The following is a 26,767-nucleotide window of genomic DNA, read 5'->3' on the forward strand; positions in this document are numbered from 1 at the left end:
CCAAGCAAAGGGCAAATATTATGAAGATTTCACTCAACACTGCAGCATGTAGTGTCAAGGGTTGCGCTCCAGTAAGACAGCTTTAAAATAATTCAGGTTACCTGCTTTTTATGTGACAAAATTATGAAATTATGTCCACTGAGCATGAAAGATGTCCATTTTTACGTGTGTATGAATGTGTGTAATTTATCTACAAGCTTTCTCAGTACTCAGAGCAGCAATTGTCTGAAGTGTGTCACATCTTTAACGTCCCTGACCACTGCACTGTTTGAGCACATCAGCACTCAACGCTGGTCATCACTCTGCCATTGAAAAATCAACTTCAATTTGTGTATAAATGGGTTACTGTCAGACTGTACCCAACATTTTGAAACAGTATTTTTTGAAAGCGCAACTTGTCCCAGCTTAAGAGTTGTTGGGTTCCTATCATTGTGTAGTAAAGTGTTGTTAAAGTGCTTGCTGTCACGTAAAATGTTCACATGCAAATGGTAGCTGACTGTAGCTTGAGGGCATCGTGCCAAAATGGTGGCCATGCTGTTAGCAATTAGGAGGCTACTTGGTATCATCAGAGGGGTGAAAAGCAGCCATTATGCATCTGAAAAAGCAGCACACACTAAAAGGGACGGCGAGAGAAAGAGAAATACTCCTTGTAAACATCGAGGCAGGTGAGGAGCTCAACAGCTACTGTGGCTTCGGGAATTAAATGCAGTTCACGACTGAGTGCTTCTCTTTATGCTCATATTCTCCTTGCCTTCCTTTAACTTCATCCCCAGGTGCTGCATGGTGCATCTTTAATCAGGGCATGTCTGCTGTGACACCTTCATGTCACCGGAGCATGCTTCTCTGCAGCTGTGTGAAGAATAGTCATGAGACAGTGACATGATGGAGGCTTTTATGGCTTCATTCACATTGCAGGGCCAATCCCAGACTTACATTATGAGGGTGGGTGTGCGTGTGTACTTGCACATGTACGAACGGGACGATGCATGTATTTTATTGGCAGACAGAACACCAGCTGTCTTTTATGTAATTGGAGACTAACAATTATACTCTATATGTCTATCCTCGTGCTGATTGCCAAGGATAAACCTATTGCTGCTAACAAGCATGGAGTCAAGCTGCCAGCAGGAGAAAAAGTCATTTCCTCCTCCTCTTGTCCTCATCTCTCAGCAAACCTTGACATTTTCCAGCAAAGAAATGTGAAGTATTTCTTAAGTCCTTTCACGCCTCAGTAGACAAATTGGATCAACCTATCGGTTAACCTTCACGAGAAGAAGAGATAATACTTGAGCACATTTCTTAAAAATAAAATATAAGCATGAACGTCTTTTCCTTGTTTGACAACCTTTCACGCACCACACTTCTTAAGTCTTTGCTTAGAGACACCTGCACGTTGGATTGAAAGCAGTGGTGGCTACATTGAAAGTAAATGCATTACCCAAATGTAGTTTTTTTTATTAAGTCCTTTCTACTGGTGGCCGTCATGGCTGAAAGTTGCCCTTCCATCATTATCATTATGTAGCCAGATCATTAGACTTTACAGGGGTTACACTGTGATCCAAGAATTAGGAACAGAAAAAAATATATTTGTATAAATATATATGTAAAATCATAATGTCTCGACCTAAGCCAAGACACTTGCAAATGCAGTAAAAATTATAGTGAACAAACAATGATGATGCTAAACGCCCCAAGACAGAATGCAAATGAGGAGAAAACATTTTTTCTTGCTTGTTGAGCATCCTATTTTCATCCTGAAATAATGAACAAGCAATCAAAAAAGAGAGTAACGGGGGTACTCATGAAAGAGAGAGAAAGGGTAAAGAATAACAGCGCTCTATAAAAGAAAGAGAGGGCAGATTATGTTCTGTCAGCTGACAAATGTACAAAATGCAACCCTGTCGAATACACTCAAAAGTAGGACAGTCACTGCACACACAAAACTCCAGCAATTTTTACTGTAGCAGACAGGATAAATGACATCTAGAACATGTTTTGTCCTATTTTAACTGTGTGTTGAAGGGGGGAAAAAAACTGTTAAGAGAACAATTAGTCATTGTCACAAGATTTAAAGGAGTGTTTCAACATTTTGAAATATAAGACTGCTGGATAAGAAGATCAGAATCAATTTTATATTTTAATTAGAGTGATTGGTCTATTATGTTTTCTTTTTTTTCAAGATTTTTTGGGCTAAAGTGCAACATGTGAACATGAATGGATAACTTGTTTGAAGGTTTGACTACTTTTTTTTCCCCCTGCTGCTTCTGGTTTTCAGGCACTAAAGTAGGTTAGAGAGGTCTCTGTAAAGGCACAAGAGTAAAACTGATGTACATATCCTTGTGTTCCTCCTTGTGAGACACACCATCAACATCCTTCCCAGCATCCCCTTTAAAGGTGACCAGTGGCACAGATGCACATCTTAAAGCCTCCAACTATGTCAGGCTCTTTAAGGATACTTGAGAGTGTCTGTCAGAACTCCATCCTAGGTATCATGGTACAGGGAGAGGTAATAGAGACCACGGGGATATCAGTAATCCTGCCAGTTGCCCAAGGAACCGCCTTAACCTCAAATCTCTGTTCTTCATCCCCTCATAGTGACACAAGTCCAGCTTCTGCGTTGTCTCCTGAATGCTTAAAGTCGGACTGCATGGCAGGGTCTTAATGGACGCCAGGTGCAGCCGATTGGACCAGCAGCTTGTGCCTTCCCACCAGTGCTCAAGCGCATTGGGTCGCAATGAGCTGCTTTGGCACAACCAGAGAATGGTTTCCTAGAACTGATTGGCTGTCAAGCTCAATCCATTCGTTGCCCCCAGGAGCATGTCTCCATGACCAATTTAAGCGGCAGAGTCGGAGCCTTCCCACACTCCCTGCCTCTGGGAGAGAGAACAACAGTCGTGTGTAGATGTGGGCAGATTAAATATACTTGTTAAAAGGCTGTATGAAGCCCCAGGTCATTGACAGTGCTCAGAGTTATTGATTTGAAGGATTTGCTTATTTTCTCAGCATTGTTGTGGTTTTTACTTTAAAGTTCATTTTTTTACTGTTTGTTTCAAAGAAATTTGTTCTGTGTTGGTGCAAAAGAACATTTGTGATCTAGGAGATACTGCCCCATCACTGCTCCTCCCCTCCGAGATACCATCCTTAGTGTGTTAGGTAATCTGTTAACTGTGCAGGAGTGTGAATACTTCCAGTCTGGATCGGACATTAAATCTCGCCAACACTACATTTCTCTGGATTTATATTAATTTTTCATCTGAAATTGACCCAAGAAATGATTGTTAATCAGAATCATAAACTACAAGTTAAGCATGCCACGGATGATCATGATGATCCTGATACTGCTGCTCTGGTTCTGCACTTTCGACAGTCCTAACATTTCCGTAGAGTACATTAAGCGTTTGCAGGAATATCCTCCCCCTTTTCTCTTGGAATAGAACCGTGGGGTCACTAAGGGAGATCTGTGTTGTCTCAATTAGAAGAGGAGGCGTTTTTCTCTCTGGGCTCTGCTCCAGGCCCAGCTGTGTACCTTCCACCGTGGGCTGAGCCTCTCCCTGCATACTGAAAACATTACTGGCCACAGGTCAGAGTGTGACTCTGCGGGACTTTTCCTCCCTTTTATACACACACCTTTTATTTAGAGAACTTGGATAACCAGAACCAGATGCTTTCAGACGGGATAACTCCAGAAAACTAGTTAGCTTCAAAACACACATGGTCATACCTTGTTGAACTGGTGCACACAAACTTTCCTTGAAGTGTGTTTTGACACACATGCGTGCTCACACTTAACACGCTATCCATGGTTTCCATCATCATTATCATTATCAGCCACTTCCCCCCACTCCCTGTTATCATTAGGCATGATGATGATTGCATGGTTGAGAGCTCCATCTCTCCCCCCTCCACCCCACATCCAACCACAGCTCCATTCTTATGGTTCACCTTGAGCTGAGGAGTGTTTCGAAAAAATCCTCTGAAACATTTTTTTTTCTATGTCAAGGTTAGAACCTGGCAAAGGGAGGGGGAAAAAAGATCTTGAAATTGTGCTCTTGTTGCCAAGAGAGATACTTATCATTTCACATGGAGGGATCTATTTGTTGTGAAAAAAAAGTATATCCACTCAAATACCGAGTATTAACAGCAGGATGAAGTTGTAGATTTATAGATTTTTGGTATTCTCTTGTAGCAATGCTCATTTCCCAAGCGGAAAGTAAAAAAATATATATATATATATGTATTTCAAGTCTTCGAGTCAAATGGGGAGGGGTTGACTTTTTCTCAGTGGGAGCATGCTTTTAAAATCCAAGCCAGTGGGAGGAGTGGCAAAAGGTATGTGTCCACACAGCAGACCGAGACCTCTGTTTAGCCTCAGTGGATGGGAGAAATAAGACACTGCTGGATTTCACGGGTCAATTGTTACATTGAAATCTTGACGGTGTTCGCTATTATCTCTCTACATAATTTTCTTCTATTTTGACTCTTTTCTTCTCCAGTACAGCAGACTTCGTTCATTACATATCTATATCTATATATATATGCACGCACGCACGCACGCACGCACACACACAAACAAAATGCTCCTTCAGAATTGTATTTCTATGGCTGAGGCCAGGGACTCTTCCTCAGAATCCATCTCCTTGAGATAGGCTGGCAGCTCTCCAGTTGCTCAATCCTCAGTGTGAGTCCCTGAGATGGAGGACAGGGCACATGTTTGCAGGCAGATTGCACATTTGAAGGAATAAATTGCCTTGTAGAGGACCAGACTCCACATTGTCTGTTCCACTCTGTGTTCCTTTGCCTTTAAATATGTTTGTTGAAGACCTGTCATCTGCAGTTTTCTGTTATTTCCTTTCAAGGCCCGCTCATTTTCTGGTGTCTGGTGGCGAGGCTCAGCCGGATGGTCTGTGTCCGGAAGTGAACATGTGGTAGTGTTTAGCTTTGTAATGCCCTGGGTTTTACGGACGTCTTGAGGGAGATATCGCATGGAAGGCAACCAGGATAGTGAGTCTGGGCCAGCAAACAGACTGCATGTCCAAGTGTTGGAGAACTCTTGTTATCACAGAGCTTCCCATGGGGATACCTCAGTCCAAGGCCCACAGAGAAGGCTTAACATGAATGCCAAGTCATCCTAATAAGCCAAATCTGCTTTTTTGCTCAAACATTCATGTATTTTTCCATTGAAACCTCTATCAATTTGGTGACTCCTTTTGGCATAGAGCAAGCTTTAACTCCCCCTCAGTTAATGTAATGTGCAACAATTACAGCCACCAGAGGCCTCTCTTCATGTGGTTATGTTGGCTTCAGTGAACGTTTCATGTGTTTTGTTTAAACATGGTTTTGAAACGCCTCCTCTGTTGACATGCTCCTCAAAGTTTTCACCCGTGTAAGTTAATATGTTACAACAAATCAATGTGAAATGCTAGCTATTTTTAATTCATTGGTACAGTTCTCTTCTCAAACTTGCATAGCACATATCATGTCAAAATCATCTGACCCTATTATATCCCTTTGAGAACCATCTGGCCCAAGCATCAGCTGTGAAAGTCGAGCTCTACATAATACAGCGGGGATTGTTCATATTTCAGCAGATTTATTTTTTCTCTCTCTCCAGTCTTTCATGGACTGAGTTGATCTGGATTAAAAGCACATTTCTGTCCCAGCCTCTCACCTAATTCCAACCAACAACAATTAATAAATGACTGTGCTGCATGCGTTACCTTGTAATGAAGATTTTGATCACTGTGGTTTCATCTGACAGCCTGATACAGAAATAATGTATGTACGTGATAGTACTCCATTGTACGGAATAGCTTCAAGGAAACCAGTGAGCTGCCAAGAAAACCCTCCCACATTGCTACCACAAATGGCTCTGTACTGCATGATTTCTGAAGAGATTGCATTAACAAATATAACTCTGTGCATGAGGGATGGTATTGTTGTCAGAGTATTACATTTTAGCCACTGGGCAACTAGTAAAACACGTTTAAATATTGGCAAGGACTTTGATCAGCTGTTGTGGACCTACGCTGTTGGACAGGTTAAGCTTTCTTGGCAGACAAACAATTCGATGAACGTACATACCCGAAGTTCCATTGTGGTCAAAAGATAAACAAAAAACTTTTGCAGGAAATTTTACTAAACTTAAGTTTCAAGTCGTGTTGAGGGTGGGATTTTTAGTAACTACTGGAAAACTCCTGTGTTTTGGATTCATTTCTAAAACTAGCTTTATTGTTGTGGCCAGCCATCTGGTTATATGCCACCTATAGTCATCCTCTCTACACACTTGGGACTCCGACAAGTGTGGCAGCTTGAATGTGTGCAAGCCCTCCAGGGCCCATCAGTCCACATGCAGTGCTCAGAGGAAACATGTGACATGTGGCATAATTGAGTCAGCCACCAAGTACTTTTGCAGAAATCAGCGTACTGATGCCACTGCTCAGTGCCCAGCGGGGGTGCTCGGAGCTGTATAGGATGGTATCAGAAGGAATTGTGGCTGTTTCTGGTTATTAAAGACAGTGTTGTTCTGTTTAATTTGATATAGCACGGGGCCCTGGGGGCAAGGGCGCAGACAGCTAAGGCACTGACCAAAAGGCTGAGAGCACCCTGCCGAGAGTGTAAGGTACCAAGGTGAGAGAAAAATAGATAATGGAGGTGTAAGAGAACAATTTGGAACCAAAAGCAGCCAAATTCCCCCTCTCCGTTTAATTTGCTCTCTGTCTCTGGGCTATTCTCGGAGGGAGATCATTTCTTCCTCATGTTTTTTTATTTTTGCTGGCTCTCTTAGTTTCTTTGTCCCAGCCTCTTGCCACATAAGAAATTCGGCACGACTCCGTGGGCCTCGCTGTTTAATGACTCCGAGTGTGTGAGTCAGGATATTGTGGATGTAATATTGTTGTCATTGGATTTATTTATGAGGTGATTAACATTTATTTTGTCTGTCTGTCTTATTTGGTGGGTTTGGAGGGATTCTGATAAATAATCGCTGACACCCCATAAAAGAGTAATGTATTTGGCTGTCTTGTAAAATCAAAAGCATCACAAAGCCCAAACCCTGAAATAAGGTTCACATTTTTCTTTGGACAGCAGATAAACACATTGACATTCCAACAATCAGCAGACAAGGACCTATTTGCTGTCAGTCTTTCACTAATTTCCCTCCCCTTCACCCACATTGACCCGCCAAATAAACCTGCACTATCTGTTTTATTCAACTAGGTTTCACTGTATGTGGAAATTGACTTCACTTGGTATTTGTCAAGCCATAACATGTGTATCTCTGCCTATTTTGAGATCAATAGTCTCAAAATTCTGTTTCCTTTAGTGAATCCATCCTCATAAAGTCCCTTTCTCAACAAGGACTGAACCAAAGCAGTGGTGACACAAACCAAATATGTAGGGTTTCTCTGTTATGGTGTGGACATTATCACAGCTACTAATCCAAGTGCTGTGCCTTGTGAAAACAGCCTCACTTAATAATGAATTGGCCAGCAACTTCTGCCTACAAACCTTTGTGAGCCTTCAAATCCTGACTTCTGTTAGTAAAACAATGTTCAGGCCAAAAGCTGTTTTGCATGTCTGACCTCTGATATCAGTGTAAAGGTGATACAGCCTGGTGCATAATATATTCCAAGTGGGCTTAAAGTTAAAATTCTGTAAGCTCCTAAAGGAACATCCTAATACTCTCAAAGAAAATCAAGCCATCGCACTCGGTGTAACATTAGTATATACTTACACCATTTCACCAGTATTTAATACAATAAACAACTGCATCCCTGATGTCATGTGTTGACAACAAGCACAAGACTTGCCTTCAGCATTGCTTCTTCTGGCTGCCCAAGAGATGTTGCCTCTTTGATTCTTTCTTCAAATATGCAAGCCAGCACTAAGGGAGCAGATTGTTTGTTCTAGATTTCCTGGGAGACTCCCACCTTGGGCTTAAACAGAGCAGTTGTGATGATTAGCAACAAAGTGTGCTGCCTCTCATAAACCATCGGGAGGAGAGGGAAGGGTCTAAGGAATCTTGTTTCTCACATTACTGCTTCTTTATTGTGGGAAAACTCCGCTCTCTCTTCAGTACTGCAATTCCATTTTGAAAATCTTGACCCTTTGGTCTTTACATGGATATGTGTGTTTTTAACTTGATGTTATTACAGTATAAATAAAGAGAAATTCATGTTGTCATGTGCCCTTTCCCCAGTGTGCAGACTCAATAGTGTCTCAATTATGGAAACTTAAGGTCTCTTCATTGTTGGACCAATTTGTCTATCGTGTTCAGGCCCAGACTTAATGCCATTTTCTGGGATTTGCAGGGGTTAACGCAATTATGTCCTTGGCTCTAGGCGGTTGACAGGCAGGGCCTAAGGGAGTGAGCTGTGCTTATCAACCATCTACCCATTGTCACAATGACAGAAGTGGTGGCACACAAATAAATGAAGAGAGGGAAGTTCTTCTTAAGAGTTTCATCTGATACTAAAGATGATGATATTACACATTATGTTACATGGAACTAGCATCAATCAGAGGCACCTATCATCAACTTCATGCTGTATCACATCTGTGGCATAATATCCAATCATATGGGATGGCTGTCCTGTTTTGCATTATTTTATTTCAAATGGTTGCACTTAATCTATAATACGTCACAAAGTAGACAGTGTCTGCCAAATACTTCAGCAGTAGTAGCTTGTTTGTTTTTGCTTTTTATTAAGAGAAAGTGATATGGAATCAAATGCTAAACTTTTCTGGTATTGAAACTATGGTTTTTAATTGGTTTATACCATCTGTTGGCATCTTGGCCTGTCAGCTTACTTTTTAATATCCATAAATAGATTTGCATTCTAATGTGTGGAAATTAATTATTGTGCTTTGTTATGGGAAATGTAAAAAAAGAAAACATTTTTGAATGGCATTTAATTCTTGCTTTTATACAGTGCTAAAAGCAGTCAGTGTCAACATTTTGATTAAATAGTATGTACTACACTGTTACATTGCATATATTTTCCAAAATGTTTTAAGTAATTCTGAAAACATTGTTTCTTTTTCTTGCAGTGAGAACAGATGTGAAGGATGAAACTGACAACAGAATGCCACAATTCAAGAAAAAGGCAAAAGAGCTTCGTATCTTGGATGCCAAGACAGCACAGAACCTTTGTAAGTAGATGTAGTTATGTATTTAAAGATATTTTACACCCACTAACCACATGTTTATCTCAATTAGTTCATGAAGTACAATGCTATTTCTAACCATCACCTTTATGTCAGAAGTATCAATTCTCCTTTCAACAATTTCATACTCTCATGAAGCTGCTTGCGAACAGGAGACAACTTTCAATATGGGTACACTTAAACTGAGCCCTGCAGGGCAGTTGGATCATTTTTGGCTGCCGTATGGCGTTTTCCACACGAATGTTGTGTCCAAGCCTTGTCTGTAATTACATGTAAAGAAACTTCCTATCAAAACTGAAGCTACTGAAACTACAAGCGGATGTTTGAAATCTCCTGGAGCCCACAGTAAGTGGACTAAATGGTAAGTTAATAATGGTGTATTTACCTCCCCCATCAAGCTTCTCTTTATTTTGGTGTAGCTGATCAAAAGACTTTTTGGTTGGGTATCATTTCAAGTTACGTAAAAATCCTCCTGCTCAAAATGTGCGTATGTGTGGGTGTGTGTGAACTGATCATAGAAAGACATCGGTGACTGCTGGATGTCTTGTTATGATTGATGGGTAGAGCACATCTTGTTGTTTACCCAACTCTTTGGGATTTACCGTACCTCAGAGAAACAGTGTAGATAATCGCGCCTCATGAAATATACATGTCTAATGCAAAGATTACAGGTCACCCTTCTTACTCCACCTGTTTGTTTACACACGTCTCTCTCAGCGTTCCTCTGTATGCAGAGGTATACTGTAGACTGCGGGGAACATGGGTGGATAAATTCCTTCACACAGAGTGAGAACTGGAAGCAAATGGCTGCATATTTCAAAGCAGAGGCCAGATGAATGCATTTACAAGGTGAAATATTGAGGTCTGATGTCAGTAAGGCGCATGTGGTATGAACATAAGGATAACACATTGAAGCATGTGGGTTTCTGTATCTGTGTGCATGCGTTTGCCTGTGTGTGTGTGTGCATTTGCAAATGCGCCATTGCACATGTCATTGCACTCATGTATGGGTTGTGGCAATGTTGATAGGTGTCACTGGCATCTTTGATTGCAAAATCTGCAGATGGGCTTTGAATTTGGCAGGAAGCAAAAACAAGTGTAGAAAACGTCACCTTCAGAATAGCAATGGGTGGGAGGCATGTGGTCGTACAAAGCTGCACCGCTCTCCTGAGTCCCCTTGACACATACCACAGCATCATAGATCATATTCACTGCCTGCCACTGAACCCCCTAAGCTCTGTTCTCAATTTTGATGTGTGGTAGTATTGAAGGTTCAGCGACTGGGATGGGAAGTGAGATAACATGAGTGATTGTGATGTCAGCTCCACATTATGTATTCTGAGATAAAGATTATGCATACCGCTGTCTGATGAATTGTGTCTAATCAGTCTGCTTGTGCAAACCTTCGGCCAGCACTCTCAGTGAGCTGCAGGTGGGCGGATGACTTGTGGCTACGGCTAAAATAAAGCACATTACAATTGCTAACTTGAGAGAGAAAGATATTTAGAGATTAAAGAGAATCAGTTTTGGCTATGATCTTTCTTTGAGGATAAGCAACGCCATGTCTGTTTGAAAAGAGCAGATCTTGGATCACAATAGAAGAGACATGGGTCCTGGACTTAATTACAGCTTATTTTAAGTTGTACAGGTTAATTACAGTGTATCGTGCTGAAATCTAGAACAATTGTAATCGACAAAAAATGATTGTAGAATCTCAAACATCATATAGTTTATTCTCTCGAGCATTTATCTTTCTGCAACTTTTGAGTAAAACATATTGAACACTTTAACCTTTTTTTTAAGCAAAATCCCAATTCATGAGGGATTTGGTCACAAGCATGTCCCCTAAAAGCTAACTTGCCAAAAGCTGTCATATATATTTAAATCTCAGAGACTATTAGGCAGTATAAACCAAGCAGACATTTTCTTGCTATAAAATTTTTACAGAAATGTGCTTCAAATATGTTGCCGAATATATGCTCTATTTTAGAATTCTGTTGAATGTGATAGCGAGACAATTTCTAAAAGCTTTCACTCTTAGCTAGCTAATCATAAACATCGTGAATTTCCAAGGACACTTGCAGCAATCTATTTAAACAGTAATTAAATATATTATTTTATTGATTCCATAATAAATTTATTAGAAATATGACTCATCCTCAACTTGACAGACGTTTATAAGCTGTGGTTGTGGAGAGCCGCTGTGTCACAGAGCTTGTGTGTGGAATGGCCTCTGTTTGTAAAAGAGACTTTCTTTCACACCACAATCACCAAATATAGAAACAGCCAAAGAAATAAAACACGATACAGTTTTTCCTGTTGGGCTAACAGGTAGCAATAGCACACACGGGAGCCAAAAGTTAGCTGGCAGTTATGAAGTCTGTTTCTGATTTTGTTTTCAGTGTTGGTAAATATCACTACTGTGCACTGTCCTTTTGTCCACAAACTAAAGCCACAAAGAAAGCTCAGTGCACCTTAACAACATCTTAGGCCTGATCCTTGTGGGTGGATATGCAGGTGCATTTTTATTAGATTTTTTTTTTTTGCTAGTGTGCTCCAAAATTGCATTGTGCTGCAGAATCTGCATGAACAAATCTCCACCCACACCACTTTTGCCCATTTTGGCACAGTGAGGTAACCAAACAGGTGCGAGCTAATGGCACCCTGCACTGACACAGAGCATACGGTGAGGTATAAGATTGCCAGGCAGCCCCGAAAGTTGGATTTTCCGCCTGTCACTCTTCATCTGCATTCTCATCTTCATCTACTTTACTTTGTAACGTACAATATATCTCAGTATTACTTTTGACAGCCCTCGCTCAACACAACACTGCATATGGCTCTTAAAGAGACACTCAGAAACATGTAGCATTTAGACGGTAAATAAGGCATGTCCCATTAAAATGCACTTCAGTTTCGATAATGTCACACTTTAAGGCAAGATAAGCTGCCTTGCTAAAACAAATCATGTGTATTATTTTAATTTAAACGATGGAGGGACTAGAAGTGTTAGATGAAGATCAATATGCCAAATGGCAAGTTTGTGTAACTTAAAATCTTTATTAATATCAGATGCTTTGTAAAGTTATTAAATTTGTAGTGTCCTGAATTTCATTGCAGTAAATCCCAAGTTGATTTTTCTGAAAATATTTTTTTAATGTCTATGAAAGTGCCCAGTTTCTGCACTTAATAGATTAAGTTATAGCATGTGAACATGTTATTTGATTAAGAAAGCAAAACAAATACTGGAATTAACAAAATGATATTAATAATATATGACCAAGCGTGCACCAAGCCTCAGTCATGGTGCAGAATACCTACTTCCGCAGCAGCTGTAAGCACTAAGAACATTGTAGAAGCAGAGTGAAGAACAGTAAATGTCTCTTGTGACTTAGAGCGCAGTTCTCTTAAGCTCGTGTCTTAGAGCATGCTGGGAAACTGTGCTCACCTACACCCCAACACACTACACAGCTCCCTCCTGGATGGTTCGCTGTCCCCTGTGACCCACGTGTCCATGGCAAAGTCCCTGAGGTGTTGGCTAGAGCTGGATTTAAAGGCTCCTCCGTGGCTGCTGGATGTGCTGTGGTAGTCTGGCGGTGGTCCTCAGGCTATGACTCCTTCCTCAGGGGGATCAGGCTCACGGTTACTGCAGCATTTGGTGCCGTTGGACATATTAAAGCAACAGAAATGCAATTTCTCAGAAATGAAATTAAAATATTTACAGCCACAACATATGGAAGTCCGTCAAAACATATCTCTTAATAATGATATTGTATGAGAAAGTGTTTTATAATTATGACATACATCAATAATGTATAATTCTGACCATAGCACTCTATTATTTTGAGGATTTAAGTTATATTTATGAGAATTGCTTAGATTAGTATGGAATTCTAAATCACTGTTATGCTATAAATCACACTGTAAAATGGTATCTGATCTTTTTTTTTTTTTAATTCATCCCCCAATTTCCCTTCGGCAATGAATTTAAAGTGATTCTATTATAATATACACAATCAGAATTGTGAAATACAAAGTCATAATTATAAGTTTGCCTTGCATATGTGACTTGAATTTCTCCTAAGTAGTATGTCAGACAGGGGCTCACATCAGATTAAGTGGTGCGATTAGGACTAAAACTTTAAAAATGTAATTTCAGATTCAGATTTCAGATTGCTTAATTGTCATTCCAGCAAATGACATCAGAGTTGCACTGCAGAACGAAACGACGATGCAGGGTCAGCAATAAAATACACACAATTACAAACAATTGAGGTAAAACAAAATAAGTTATAAATACTATTGCGATAGTGCAGTGAATGAAATAAATTAGAAAACAGGAAAATAAATAAGAAGTTATAACACATGTCCAAGGTAATTGCACTTGTGAAAGGCAGTAGAGTGTATATGTAAATTGAATTGTTTAATTACACGAGAATTTCAGGCTGAGAATATACACGGAAAAGATAAATATAGATTACCGGCCGAATAAGGATTACTACATTTTTGTGGTGCTGAGTGACTGACACCCAATTCAAAAGTGGATATACCTTCTATGCTTTACCTCACATTGAAGCAATACTAATGGTGTGTTCTATTATGGGTATGCAGTAAGCACACGCAGTAACTAGCTTGTGTAACATGCAGTGATACTCTGTGAAGAAAAAAAAGCGAACACACTGCCTCTCTGTTTGTTGCATGTCAAATACAGACATCAGGTCCCACTGCTTCGGTAGTATAGCAGCTGTTGAGTGACTCTCCTCCAACTCATTATCAAACCTCCACCTGTGACTTCCACCTGGATACACCATCAGCTCCAATTTCCACTGCAGCCACCCACCTGGAGAGAGAAACACCCACTAGGCTTCCCCCTGAGGCAAATTCACTGTATTCCTTTGTGTCCACCAAAACAAAATCTTGTAGCCTTCCCAGATGACGGCGTCACTGCTACACCTAATAACATAATAAGACATTATTTTTGTATTGTTACTGTGATTCTGTATGGTTTACTTTTTATGAACAAATGTATTACTTGACACCTTCCTTTCATTGTTACTTGTAAATCTTGATATTTTTCCCTTTCATTTTTTTTTTTTCCAGAGTGACACAAACTATCTGTACAGGGGCAGAATGTGTATTAGTTTTTCCAAGTGGCAAGTTAGGTCTGTGGTCATTTTGTCTGAGGAGCGATGAGTGCTGAAATGGCTCTTTGAACCCTGCAGTGTAATAAAAAAGGAGAGGAAATGACTCTCTTCTCTCTACATCACAACAGCAATTTTCTTGGGCTCGTTCCGCCTGCCTTATGAAGAGATCCGGGACATTGTGCTGCAGGTAGACGAGGAAAGACTGAGCGAATCACTCATCCAGGTAAGACTGATCTCCAGTTTGATGTGTTAGTTTTTCCCCTCACACACACACACACACACACACACAGGCACGCTTACTGAAGATTGTGTGAACTTGAGTCTTTGTGAAGAGTGTGTGAGGGAAAGCGGAAGAGATAATTTCCCCATGTGCTCACATGAAAACGGAATTTTTAAATTCCAGCGTCTGGAGGAGCGCTCAGTGACCCCATTTTAAACCTGCTATGGTCTGTCTCTGGCACCAGTCAGTCTTCCCATTCTCATGTGGACCATAGAGACCCCCATTCATCCTCTTACAATGGATTATGAAGGACAAGACTTGGCAAAGTCTCCTCAACTCCACCCTCCTTTCCTCTTGTCTTTGTCTTATGCCATGATTGATGAGCCTCCTAAATGCTGCTTGTTTTTGCTCACATTTTATTTCATTTTTACTTGTCTCTGAAAGCCTTAATTGGAAACAGGGCGGGTGCATCTGAGGTGAAGATGCATCACTGGACAGCGTTAGGCTCTATCTGCACCAACATTTCCTTGTGTTTTCCTTGTGGCCACAGCAGCCATGGTGTCTTTTGATACTGTTTTATTTCAGCAGTAGGAGGTATAGACCTCAGGGGTGAGTTGCAAATAGAAGATTTGATTTCAATATAATCTTGACAGTGATACACCCTGTTGTGTGCATGAGTGTGTGCAACAGGGTTATTTGCTCTTTCTTCTTCCAGAACAGCAGTGGGCATTGTTCAAGTGCTGATTTAAAGTCCAGAGGTACCAGGAGAGGAAAAAAAAAAAACATTTATCCTGATATATATATGTCCTTTCCCACATGGCTTATCAACAAACAGTTGTCCAGCAGCTTCCTCCCCACTGCTTTAAACACATACGCTAGTATCAAGTGGAAAGGCAATATATATTTAGATGGGGGGTATTCAGGGAGCTGCCCTGCACTGCTATATTTTGAGCTCTGATAACCTTTAATTGGCTGGTAATCTTGAAGAAAGCACAGAGTGTACATTATGAAATGGCACATCACCTCCCTCTGCTTTGTGATGGAGAAAGGAAGTTAAGGTGTTGACCTTTTCCCATCGTCAGCCTTTCTGTTGCAAAGTAGTCTATATCTGCCAGCAGGGCAGCTGGGGACACAGCCAAACCCCACCAGAACCTTGTTGCACACAGTGCCGGGAAAATGGTTAGACTGGTGCACAGTAGTCAGTTTGGGTTACAGAGAAAATAAGTGCTCCATCAAACAGCTGCCATTCAAGTGACCCTGGCCAGACTACCGAGTGAAACCACACAGGTGAAGCTGGCCAGTAGGCTGCTGCATTAGTGATCGCTTTAATATTTGAAACCCTTTGTCCACATTTTTACAGCTGTTAGGTATTCTCAAAGTCACTGACATGGCACTGAACCGACGCCGAGCAAGGCAGTGATTAACAAATAATGACCAAATGTTTACAAAAGCACACAGACAAGAAAAAGCTGCAGCGTCTTCTCTCAGATTTCCTCAGTGATGCAGGTATTCAGACGCTGGCGGCTGTTGCTACCTTTGTTCCTTTTCTTCACAGTTATAAAAAATGCATGTGAATCAGCGATGTTATTGATATGACAGGTGGTCAGGGTTAGTCACACAGAAAAAGAAATGTTTCTGTTTCCGCAGGCAAGCAGCTAGTCGTCCTCATTGAGAGACTCTCCATTGTCACGTTTACGTCCTCCGTCTTCCCCTTTAATAAATGTGAAGCAGGACAGTGAGGCTGCTAACAAAGAGGCAGGCTCAACGAGGCTCATGAGAGCAAGTGTGTGAGTCAGCATAAGCATCTGGGAGCCAAGCTAATGTCACAAAGTCCAGAGGGAGGCGAGAGGACCAACTGAGTTAACTTATCGGTGCAGAAGGAGCACACATTTGGCAAGAGTGCGGCCGCTGGTTAGATAATGCTTCTAAAGACAGAATAAAGCCGGGCCTGCACAATGAGGGCAGCACTTCAACAACAACAACAAAAAAAAAGCTTATTTACTTCCCAACATACGATGTCTGTCTTGTTCTTTTGTGTATATTTTTGTACCAATCAGAATTACGCCTCTATTAACCTGCAGTGGTTTCTCCATTTACATTACTATTGTTATTTGTTTTTGGCTTTTTTTTCTCGATTACAATGGTACTTGTTTGTGTAGCAAACTGAAACTCGAATCATTACAATACTCTGTAGTTGTATGTATAGTTATAATTATTCAACTACAGATATGCTAATAATTTATAATACAAAATTATTAATGTGAAGTGGATTGCTTGAGATTAAAATTGAGTCAGTAAAAATGTAGGTTTCTCAGAAATGTTTGAGTGCTTGTGGCATATTTCTTCTTTGACTAATTTTCTTACCCATTATTAAATTGTGGATTTTGCCACATTTAAGGTTGATTATACTATGTTTTATGTCATATTTTTGGTTTGCATACATGTAGAATTTGAATGGGAGACATGGAAGCAACGTGCATTTTATTGATCTATATTATTATAGATCTTTATTGACCTATAGACAAAATATGCACTGCATCCCACCAGTGTGCCATATGCCATGTGGTGTTTTAAAATGTATTCATGTGAGCTCTTTGAAGGTTGATGGAGTTGGACTTGGAAAGTTGCGTTTGACAGAAAGTGTGATTTGCACCACACAGTATTTTGAAATGTCATTTAGTATGAGAGGGAACACAAAACTATCATGGATAATCTTTATTTATATGAAAATGTTGCTAATTGTATACTTAGATAACCGTCCTGGTGAAATAAGAGTAACGTGATTGTATACCAGGATCATGCAGCTCACAAATTTAACAAGGACACAAGCAACAAATGGCCAGGAAATACAGTTATAGCTATATTTAACGCTATACAGCGGCACTGAAGGAGAGCAAAGAGACTTCCTGCTGGGTGACACAGTCCTGAGTGTGGGCTCCATCTGCACAGTGCTCATCTACACTCATTATGCTGATTAATCACTCCACACCACCCACTTTCAGCCACACGCCAATCACCATTTATCCACATGGACAGATGCACACACGTACCGAGAAGGAAGATGTGTATGCACAGCTTGGCAATAATAAAAGCCACTGCATTTACCGGCTTGTAATGCTACATAGAGTGGGTGATCCAGGGGGGTGTACCATACATACATACATACATACATACATGTAGTACGGGGTATACTATACATACAACACTGCAAACTAAAAATAAAGTGCAGATAGAATCAAAAGTAAAGTCATAAATAATTTTTATTCATGTATTTACTTCATTTAAAGAGCGGACAGAAGAAACCAAAATCGACTCAGTGTTTGTTCTTCTAGTTCTTGTTGTCCTTGGTACACTTGCACAGCTTGTTTTAAGCATCTTGGAGAACTTACCAGTCATATTGTGGATGTAACCTGTGTCGGTCGCTTTAATCTCTTCCTTGTTCTTCCTCTTGTTAAAGATAGCTTATTGTTTATTAGCGCATTATTCCTGGTGTATATTTGTGACTGATCAGATGCCCTCTTGATAGTACTAAATCATGGATACAAATTTGTGAGGTGCCTACAACTTTTGGGCAGTACAGTATATACAAGATGGACCATATAGTATGTTTGATCTGCTGTTGTTTCACTGTTGTTGTGCTTTTGTAGCTGTTATTAAGTAATTTAAAAGGCTTTGTTGACACAGATTTAATTAGCATATTGTCATTATTTGTGCTTTGTTTTTTTTCAATTTTCCATTACAAATGTGATACTTATGTTGGTTTGATATCCAAGTGTTTCTCTCAGTGACTGATAATTTATCAGTTTATGTGACTCATTAGCAGTAATTAACACTTTTATCTTTAAAAAGTTGAAACGTCACCAAGCTGCCTGACAAAGCACACCTGCGTTTTTGTGGCCAGCGATGGACACCTCTCATAAACAATGGCTCTGTTTCGACAGGTTTTCTTGCACTTGTTACAAGAGAAAAATAAACCAGTGCAAAAGTGTCCAAAATTCAGCCATGACAATCAAGCAGGGAATTGACAAATGAAAGAAATTGTGAAAGCGGAAGGAATCAAGGAAGCAAGAGGTGTTCGTAATGCATCTAAAACTCTGTAACTCAATCTTATTATCTTCCTTCTCCGTCGACATGTCTAATGTAATGATTTGTCAGCAGAATGTGGCAGTGCGCTGGCCTTGAAGTACCCCTACAATGTGTCACCCTGGCAGAGTGGATAGATAGGAGTTGATTGGCTCTCCTTATTCTGCATTAGGGCCCATCAACGCCTCAGAGATGATGTACACATCCCTGAATGCTGGCAGACAGTCCTGGCTCTCACCATTCATCCATGCTCCATATGAATCCTTGCAATGCCACACTTGTTTTCATCCCTATGCAGCTGGCATACAAACATACGTACATAACATGCAAATGGATAGACAGTGTCAGTTATCCCCTCTGTCTTCACGTCCCTACACGACTGTGTCATTTATCATGCAAGCAATAAATGTGTGTCTGCTCCTTGCACATGTGCAAACACACACACACACACACACACACACACATACACACACACACACACACACACACACACACACACAGGCATGTTTGCATGCAATCTATCTCCCTCTCTCTCTCTCACTCTTTGATTCTCATCTGCATACAATATTCATAGTGCTGGTGGACAGAGGTCACTTTTATATATCAGGTCAGCCTCATTGAATTCAGTCCCCCCTCCACCATACCCTGTATAACAATGAGATGAGGAGGACAATGAAAGACAACAATACGCGTTGGCTCACTGATAACAGGTTGAGTCTCAGAAAACCTGGCAAAGGTCTGCTTTTAAAGGGCTGACAGGCTCACAAAGCTATCCGCTGCTATTGTTGGCGGGCAACGGAAGCAGCAAAGGAAGGGGTCCTGTAGAACTTGTTTGTGTGGGAAAGAGTCTGGCACATGCGCTCTGGGCTTCAGGGGGCCTGGTTGCATTGTGTTTGCCTTTAGTTTGGCAGTGCTGAACCACTAGCCCCTAGTTCTTTTTAGTTGCATCTGGCTAATTGCATATTCTTCCTCATTTGTATTGTTTAAACCATGATGTGACTATGCCCATGACCTTGCTGTTATTGACTTAAGCTGGCTCTCCTTTGGTGTTTCAATTTCTCCAAAAGTCCCTCACAGCCCTTTTGCCCCCAGGGAGAAGGCTTAACTGGCATAATGATGGTATTTGGTCCCATGCCCTTATAGTTCTTGCCAATGAAACACAAGGAGGCCAAACAATGCCCAGATTATTAATAAGCACTTGTAAACTAGAATAGTTTATAGTGTAATCAACCGCTACACATGCAGCAAGTTACTCATAATAGTTCACTGTCAGGGTTACTATGCTGTAACAGAGCTGAGAGCGTAATTGTAGTGTCTTATTATATTCATTTATTATTTACTGGACTGCTTGTATAATTTTGTTATTCCTTGACAGTTTCTAAATACAGCCCACAGAATTTTTTTTTGTAATGCAGAGAAGCGCTCATGTTTTGTGTTTTGTACGTGTTTTAAGCTCTTGGCGTCCAGTTTCATGTTACTGTTAAAAAAAATATATCACCAACAGTCGAAGTAGAAAGAAACACAAATGCAGTAAAATGTATTACAATCATTATTGTAGTATCCCGTATTTATATTTGTCAGTTATCCTGAAGTAATTGTATTTTAAGCAAGCAAAAGTAAATTGTTGCTTATTTTTGTATAGTTCTATAAGAATGTGGCATTTATGTAATTTTCCTTTTGTTGAATTGTTTTCACTATTTGGTTAGGAGATTTATTGGAATTTCTGTATTCGGATCCAATATAGCAGTGACAGTTTAAACCGAATTATTTCAACCACTCCAGTGACAAAGTATTTGATGAGGACTTCCCTTTCAAGGTAGCTGAAAGTCTGTAGTAATCTCAATGACAGACCTTCCTCTGTTGTGGCAGTGGTCGAGAGAGAAATGGAAAAAAGAGTTCAAGTGGCTGACAAATGTTGCTATTATTGCATTACACATGGTTTTCAATCTCTGAGAGGAACTGTGTCCAAAGGCGTTGTTAGGAAGACTTCTTACTTACAGTAGAGGGGATTAAGTGGTATTGGTTTTTAGGAATTTAGATTAATGCTTTGCAAGTACGCTCTCCAAGCTCTAACAGCTTCTTCTTTTGTCTTGCCACTTTTTCTCTTATTTTTCTCACATAATATCTCTGCTGGACTACCTTTCATTCCCTTGCTGCTTAATTGGCACATCTTGGAAAATTATTCTTTGTGATCACAGTTTTAAATTCTTAAGTTGTCTACAATGCATGCATTCCCTCCTTTAATGCTCCCCCAGGGCAAATAGAAGCTTTTCCAGGTCTAATCAGCTTTCTACTTCCATCAAGAAAAAAAAAACAGCCTGTGGTTGCTCATGCACTATATATAGTTTTACAGCTGCTGAGCCCCTGTGATGTCCAATTATGGCCCATTTCTAATTTAACCATGTCACATCAAAGCTCATCACAACATTGACCTCACTAGATCAGAGCTAATGCACAGTCACAAAGGCTTGTATTTAGTTTAGGCAACTTTAATCGGCCATTGAAGTTCGAAAGTTACATTAAAATACACTTTTCATATTCATACTTGCATAGGTATGTGGTCTGTGTGAATTGTATGATTCACATTCTGTCCATGCCTTCAGACTGAATGTGGGTCATTTTGATTGGATGTGACTAATTTCCATGTGTTGAGTTTTTTTGGATTACCCGGCACACTGAACCCACTATATTTATTTAAAATCTGTGTTTCCGTTAATCTCTTAAACCTTTGTGTGTTTTAGATGCACAAATAAAAATAACAGGTACAAATGTAAATCATAGCTGCCATTGTTTTTGTTTGTTAACCAGCAATCGTTCTCAAATTGCACAATGGATGACGGATATTAGGACTATGTACGAGGTCAAGGCCAAAAGCTAAATGTTGCCAGAAGACCCTGAAAAATGCAGTCATTAATACTTTTTTTCTAGTTTACTTAATAGAAAGTGAAGTAAACAGAAAACAACATTTAATTAAATCAATATTTGATGTGACTTTCCACTGCACAGTGGAAAACAAATTTTAGGATTATGTACAAGGTCATAGCCAAAAGACAAAGGTTGTCAGAACACCCTGAAAAAAAATAAAGCCATAAATGCTTGTTCCAGTTAACTTAATAGAAAATGAAGTAAACAGAAAATAAAACTAAATTAAATCAAGATCTGGTATGACTTCCCTTTGCCTCTTAAACAAAAGGGTATGTGGTTGAGTGGTCGATACACTTGTGGACAGTTTTACGAGGTTCTTGGCAGAAAGCTTGTTCCAACCATCTTTGAGAACTTGCCACAGTTCTGTGGGCTTCAGCTGTCTCAGTTGATTCTGTCTCTTCATGTAATCCCACACTGACTAGACGACGTTAAGATCAGGGCTCTGTGAGGGCCTCACCATCTGCTGCAGCACTTCTTCTTGTTGCTGAAGATAGTTCTTTTTGACTGTTTTATGGTTGTAAGTTTGAAGTTGTTGTCACGCTGAGGAACGAACCTCGTACAAATGCGAGTCTTTCCAACTGAATGACCTCAAATTTTTTGCACAGCGTAGCACACTGAGAATTCATTTCAAACAAACTGTAATCACAGTTTTTAAACTGCTGCAGAGCAGTTCTTTTCCCCACCCTTACTCAGAACATGCCATATGATCAAGCTGCTTGAAATGAGGGAGTCATCACTAAATGTTTTAGCACGCCCAGTTTTTGGTGTGTGTGGTAAGCTAAGTCTCGTCAGCGGATGATATGGCCCTAGGGGCTTGTTTTGCAGAATATCAGAGTGGCTTCTTAATGTTTAATGTCTGCCAATGTATTTTATATTACCCCATCTTCTTTTCAAAAGGAAAGGCTAATGACTAACACTGCACCGCTGCTATTCATTTGTAATTAGTATTGCCCTATGTTGTGTGCAAATGCACTAGTAAGAATATCAAAGAAAAGCAGAAAAGACACTCATTTTAACATATATGTCATCATCCCGACCCTTGAGTTTCTTGAAGCGGTGATATTCATAGAAACAAAAATAAGCCTCACCTATCTATCCCTGTGTTTTTTTACAGCACGTCTTAGGTCTATTTTTTTGCTCTTTGCACACTAATGCAATTTGATATAGTTTCATTTCCAATGGAATGAGAAAAAAAGATATACTTTCTACCCACCTGTATTATGCCACTTTTATTGGCTGCAGAAATCCCAAATGCATTTGCACTTGGATCTCAGGCTATTAAAGCCTAAAATTTGCATTTTTTCCACCCAAAATGTAATTATTATCGCAAACTTTTTGTTGTTGTTGTTTTTTATGTCTCCTCTGTTTCCCCTCCCTTAGACAATAAATGTGTTGTTTTGTAATATGTACATCCATGTGAATTAATTTGATTTTGATTCACCAATGATCCCCAGATGGTCATAGAGCTGTGTTTTATTCAATATCTGTTCATAGTGTGACTCCAAACCTAATAAAGTGATTGCCATCGATTCGATTTAACATTAGGCAGCTGAGGCCTGTGCAGGCTGCACCTCTCGCCCAGTGTCAGCTGGGAAAGGCTCCAGCTCTCTCACAACCCTTAACACATTAAGACGTGTGTGTCTGATGGCTACATTAGGCAGCTAAACTTGATAACATGCTACAAAAAAAGAAAGTCTGGAATGACTGTTTTTGTTCTTTGCAATTTAGTCATAGGGATACGGATAAAACTTAAACACATGCACATCACATGCCTCTCACGTAAGCTTACAATTTTATTTCAGCTCTATTTATATATTAAAATAATGATTAGAAATTGTCGTAAATGAAATCTTGTGTCACATTAAATTCTTATACACAATGACTAGGTTGTTTCACAGTAAACATCAGTGTCGTCAGCTTCTGGCTTTGCACTACTTCCCTTCACCTCGCCATGGCAACAACCTTTCTGCCAGGTCTCACAGGAGTCTTCCGAACTAGCCTTGCTTGTTATTATTGTTTATCTCTCTTGTCAATCACCCAGATCACCGCCATGCTCATCCATATGCATGGCCCCATCATTACACGTTGTTGCTCATTGGCTGCAGGGTCTGGCAGTGCCCATGCCAGCCTTTGTTCAATGCTGTAACAGGTGATTTTAGCAGACTGGCACATTGTTGGGCATCATTTTCATGGTGTAAAAGTGCACATGTGGGGCAAGGCGATAAGTATGGGCCTGTTGGATTAGGAGCTTAAGCAGGAGAAACGAGTCCCCCATGGGCTTAATTGTGGTTTATTTTGGCACACGGCACATAACTCTCCTCTGCATCAAATGCTAATTTAACAATGAAAGGTGAAATACATTATGCGGGTTTGGTGGGGCTAGAAAAATAAGGCAGGAGAGGAGGGAAGGTATTGAATAAACAAAGTAAAAGGCAGGGGAAAGAGAGACTAGGCTTGGTTTTGTGCAATATCAAATATGCTTCAGAAATTGATGGCCAGGACCCAAGGTACTCCATGTACTTTTTACTGATCATCACCAAGCTGCTGATCTGTAGCTGCGGGGTCCTGGCCAGGTACTCTGTCCTTAGGTTGAATATTGATTAAAAGCGCTCGCATTCACACACACACACACACACACACACACACACACACACACACACACACACACACACACACACACACACACACATGTTTGTACTTCTATCTTAGTGAGGACATCCATAGGCGTAATGCATTTCCTAGAGCCTTACCCTAACCTTAACCATCACAACTGATTGCCTAACCCTAATCCTTACCCTAACCCTAACCAAACCTCAATTCATACCTGTTCTCTAAAAACAAGTCTTCACCCTCAAACATGGCTGTTTCAAAGTGAGGACCGGCCAAAATGTCCTCACTTTGTAAAAATGTCCTCACTTTGATAGTTAAATGCAGAAAATGGTGCTCACCATGTAGCAAGTACAAGAACACACACACACACACACACACACACACACACACACACACACACACACACACACACACACACACACACACGCACGCATACGCACACACACTCAAATGCATACGATGCATTGGAAAGTGCAGCACCATGTAGCACAACGGCTAAAATTTTGATTATGTGCAGTTTATTCAACTCCTCCTCTGGAATAGTGGGTGCTTTCTTAACCGAGTAAAAATTAGTTTTCTGTTTTCACTTTCCAATTCTCTCTCTTTGTTTCTGTGACAGATGGCACATCACTCAAAGAGACACTCTCAGACAGCAGAGTCCACAAACAAATTAATTTCTATTACTGTTTTGCATGCTGGCTCTCTTCTTATTTGACTGACAGTCTCATCATATACCAGCTCTGTATTAGGATGACTATATGAGATGTTGCAAAAGAAGAATGTTCACAAATGAGACAGTTTGAGAGCAGTGCAGTAGAGTTCACACACTTTTCTCCACCTTGACGTTTATTATCATGCGTTTCTTTGGAAATGTTCTGCATACAATTTGTCTCCAAGTATTTTGTAAAAACAGTTTTATTGTAATAAGGAGTGTTCATATGTGCATTCACATTTTAAAGCAATGTTCAGAATCGGTTACTATTTTTAAAAAAATGTGTAAGTTCTGAAGTGCTCACACATATTCAGGTGGGGGTGGATGAGCTCTGAGAAGCATTTTGTTTATCTCGTGCTATCGCTGTTGTTTTTGTTTACTTCTTTTATGTCAGCGTTGCTCATTTCTGTCTGTCTCTTTCTGTACCAAATTCCGCCTCTCTGTTTATATCTTTTCTTTTTGTATATGAACCTGTATTTGCCTTCTTAGTTTCCCCCTTAATCCCCCTTCACACCCTCCATGGTGGATGTGAGTGCTCAGGTATGCGCATTTAAAAAAAAAAATCCCCGATTTATATATTCTAAAAGACAAATTTAATGTCACACAAAGTCTGTCAGGGTTTCCAGCCCCAACCCTCAAATTAATCCCTCCCCCCATCTTTCTCTCTCTCAACCTGTTTTCGTCTCTCTGTGTTTGTGTCTTTCTCTTAGACTGCATTTCTCATTTAGTTTAATGCGATTTTAGAATCTGTCACACTCAGTTTGTTGCCTGTCAATCTGTCACTGTAGCTTTGCTCACAGTGAGATTTGAGGTGTTTGTGTGATTTGGCAGGATATACATTCTGTAAACTATGCAGCCTGTATGACTGATGTGCATTGTTTAACATATTTACCTCTGAGACAAGATTTGCCATTCCTTATTGTTGTTTTTCTCTCAATTTTTTTCTAATATGTTGCTTCTAATCCTAATTTTTGGAACTATATTAATGAATGTTTTATGAGAAAAAGACATAATTGTAAGTATGTTACATGTGATTACAAATATGATAAAATAGATGCACTTTATCAGTATTGTTTTTGTACAAAATTGAACTGAACAGTGCTGCATTTGGTAGGCAATGTGCTTCCCTTTCCACAGCATTATCTGTCAACACTGCCCTCATTCTCACAGACAAAAACTCAACCTGATAGCCTTTGTTCCACATATTCAGATTCCACTTCTGTGTTGGTAACCTTTTGTCTGACATGGATCCTGTCTACACCCACAAAGTATGCGGAAAGTTACTTTTTTCTCTCTCTTTTGACTCTTAAGCTTAGTTTGGAGACAAAAAAAATGTTTGAAATCGCTCATAATGTCTTCCTTGTTTTTTTGTTTTTTTTTTATAAATTCAAACTGTCAAGGGTTGGTGTGAGAAGTAAGGTTTGTAGAAAGTTGAAAAATCTTCTTGTCTGTTGATTATTTTGTTATTGATTCAAACTGAAGCCTTCACTGATGTGCCATGAGCCAGGTAGGGAGCCCGCTGAGGTGTCACGGCAGGGAGATGGCAGTCCCATGTTGCTCTTCATCACAAGGCATGGGCAGAATACCACGTGCTTCTCTGTCTTCCAAAATTGAGGAGAAAATCAATTAAAAGGAGAAAATCACATCTGTCAAGCACATGGCAGACATGGCTCTTCTTCTGTCTTTGTTATAGACCTCCCATAGGCCTTTTAGAAAGGAGTGCAGTTTACTCAGATCATCTTTGAGACATCAGGTGACTCTCTCTCCTTTCTCCTTTATTTAACCCAGCTTAATAAAGACTTTATTGCTCTGAGAAAAGCTTTATCGATTGACGTGTCTCAGACTGTATCTTAAGGCTTCTTGGGCTTCTTTATCATTTTGACATTACTGTTGGGAATATGCCTCTCC

At 40.1% G+C, this 26,767-nt stretch overlaps 1 protein-coding gene across 6 annotated transcripts in view; it reads left to right on the top strand.

Annotated features, from left to right (window-relative positions):
* Window positions 1-26,767, top strand: part of diaph2 (diaphanous-related formin 2) — a 388,183-nt gene that overhangs the window by 198,417 nt on the left and 162,999 nt on the right. For all 6 annotated transcript variants that reach the window (XM_051954583.1, XM_051954588.1, XM_051954587.1 and 3 more), the window contains 2 exons: window positions 9,049-9,150; window positions 14,438-14,532. In XM_051954583.1, coding sequence (XP_051810543.1) covers window positions 9,049-9,150; window positions 14,438-14,532 — 197 coding nt within the window. The remainder of the gene's footprint in view (window positions 1-9,048; window positions 9,151-14,437; window positions 14,533-26,767) is intronic.

The sequence above is a fragment of the Acanthochromis polyacanthus genome, chromosome 10, assembly GCF_021347895.1.
Source record: "Acanthochromis polyacanthus isolate Apoly-LR-REF ecotype Palm Island chromosome 10, KAUST_Apoly_ChrSc, whole genome shotgun sequence".
Lineage (NCBI taxonomy): Eukaryota > Metazoa > Chordata > Actinopteri > Pomacentridae > Acanthochromis > Acanthochromis polyacanthus.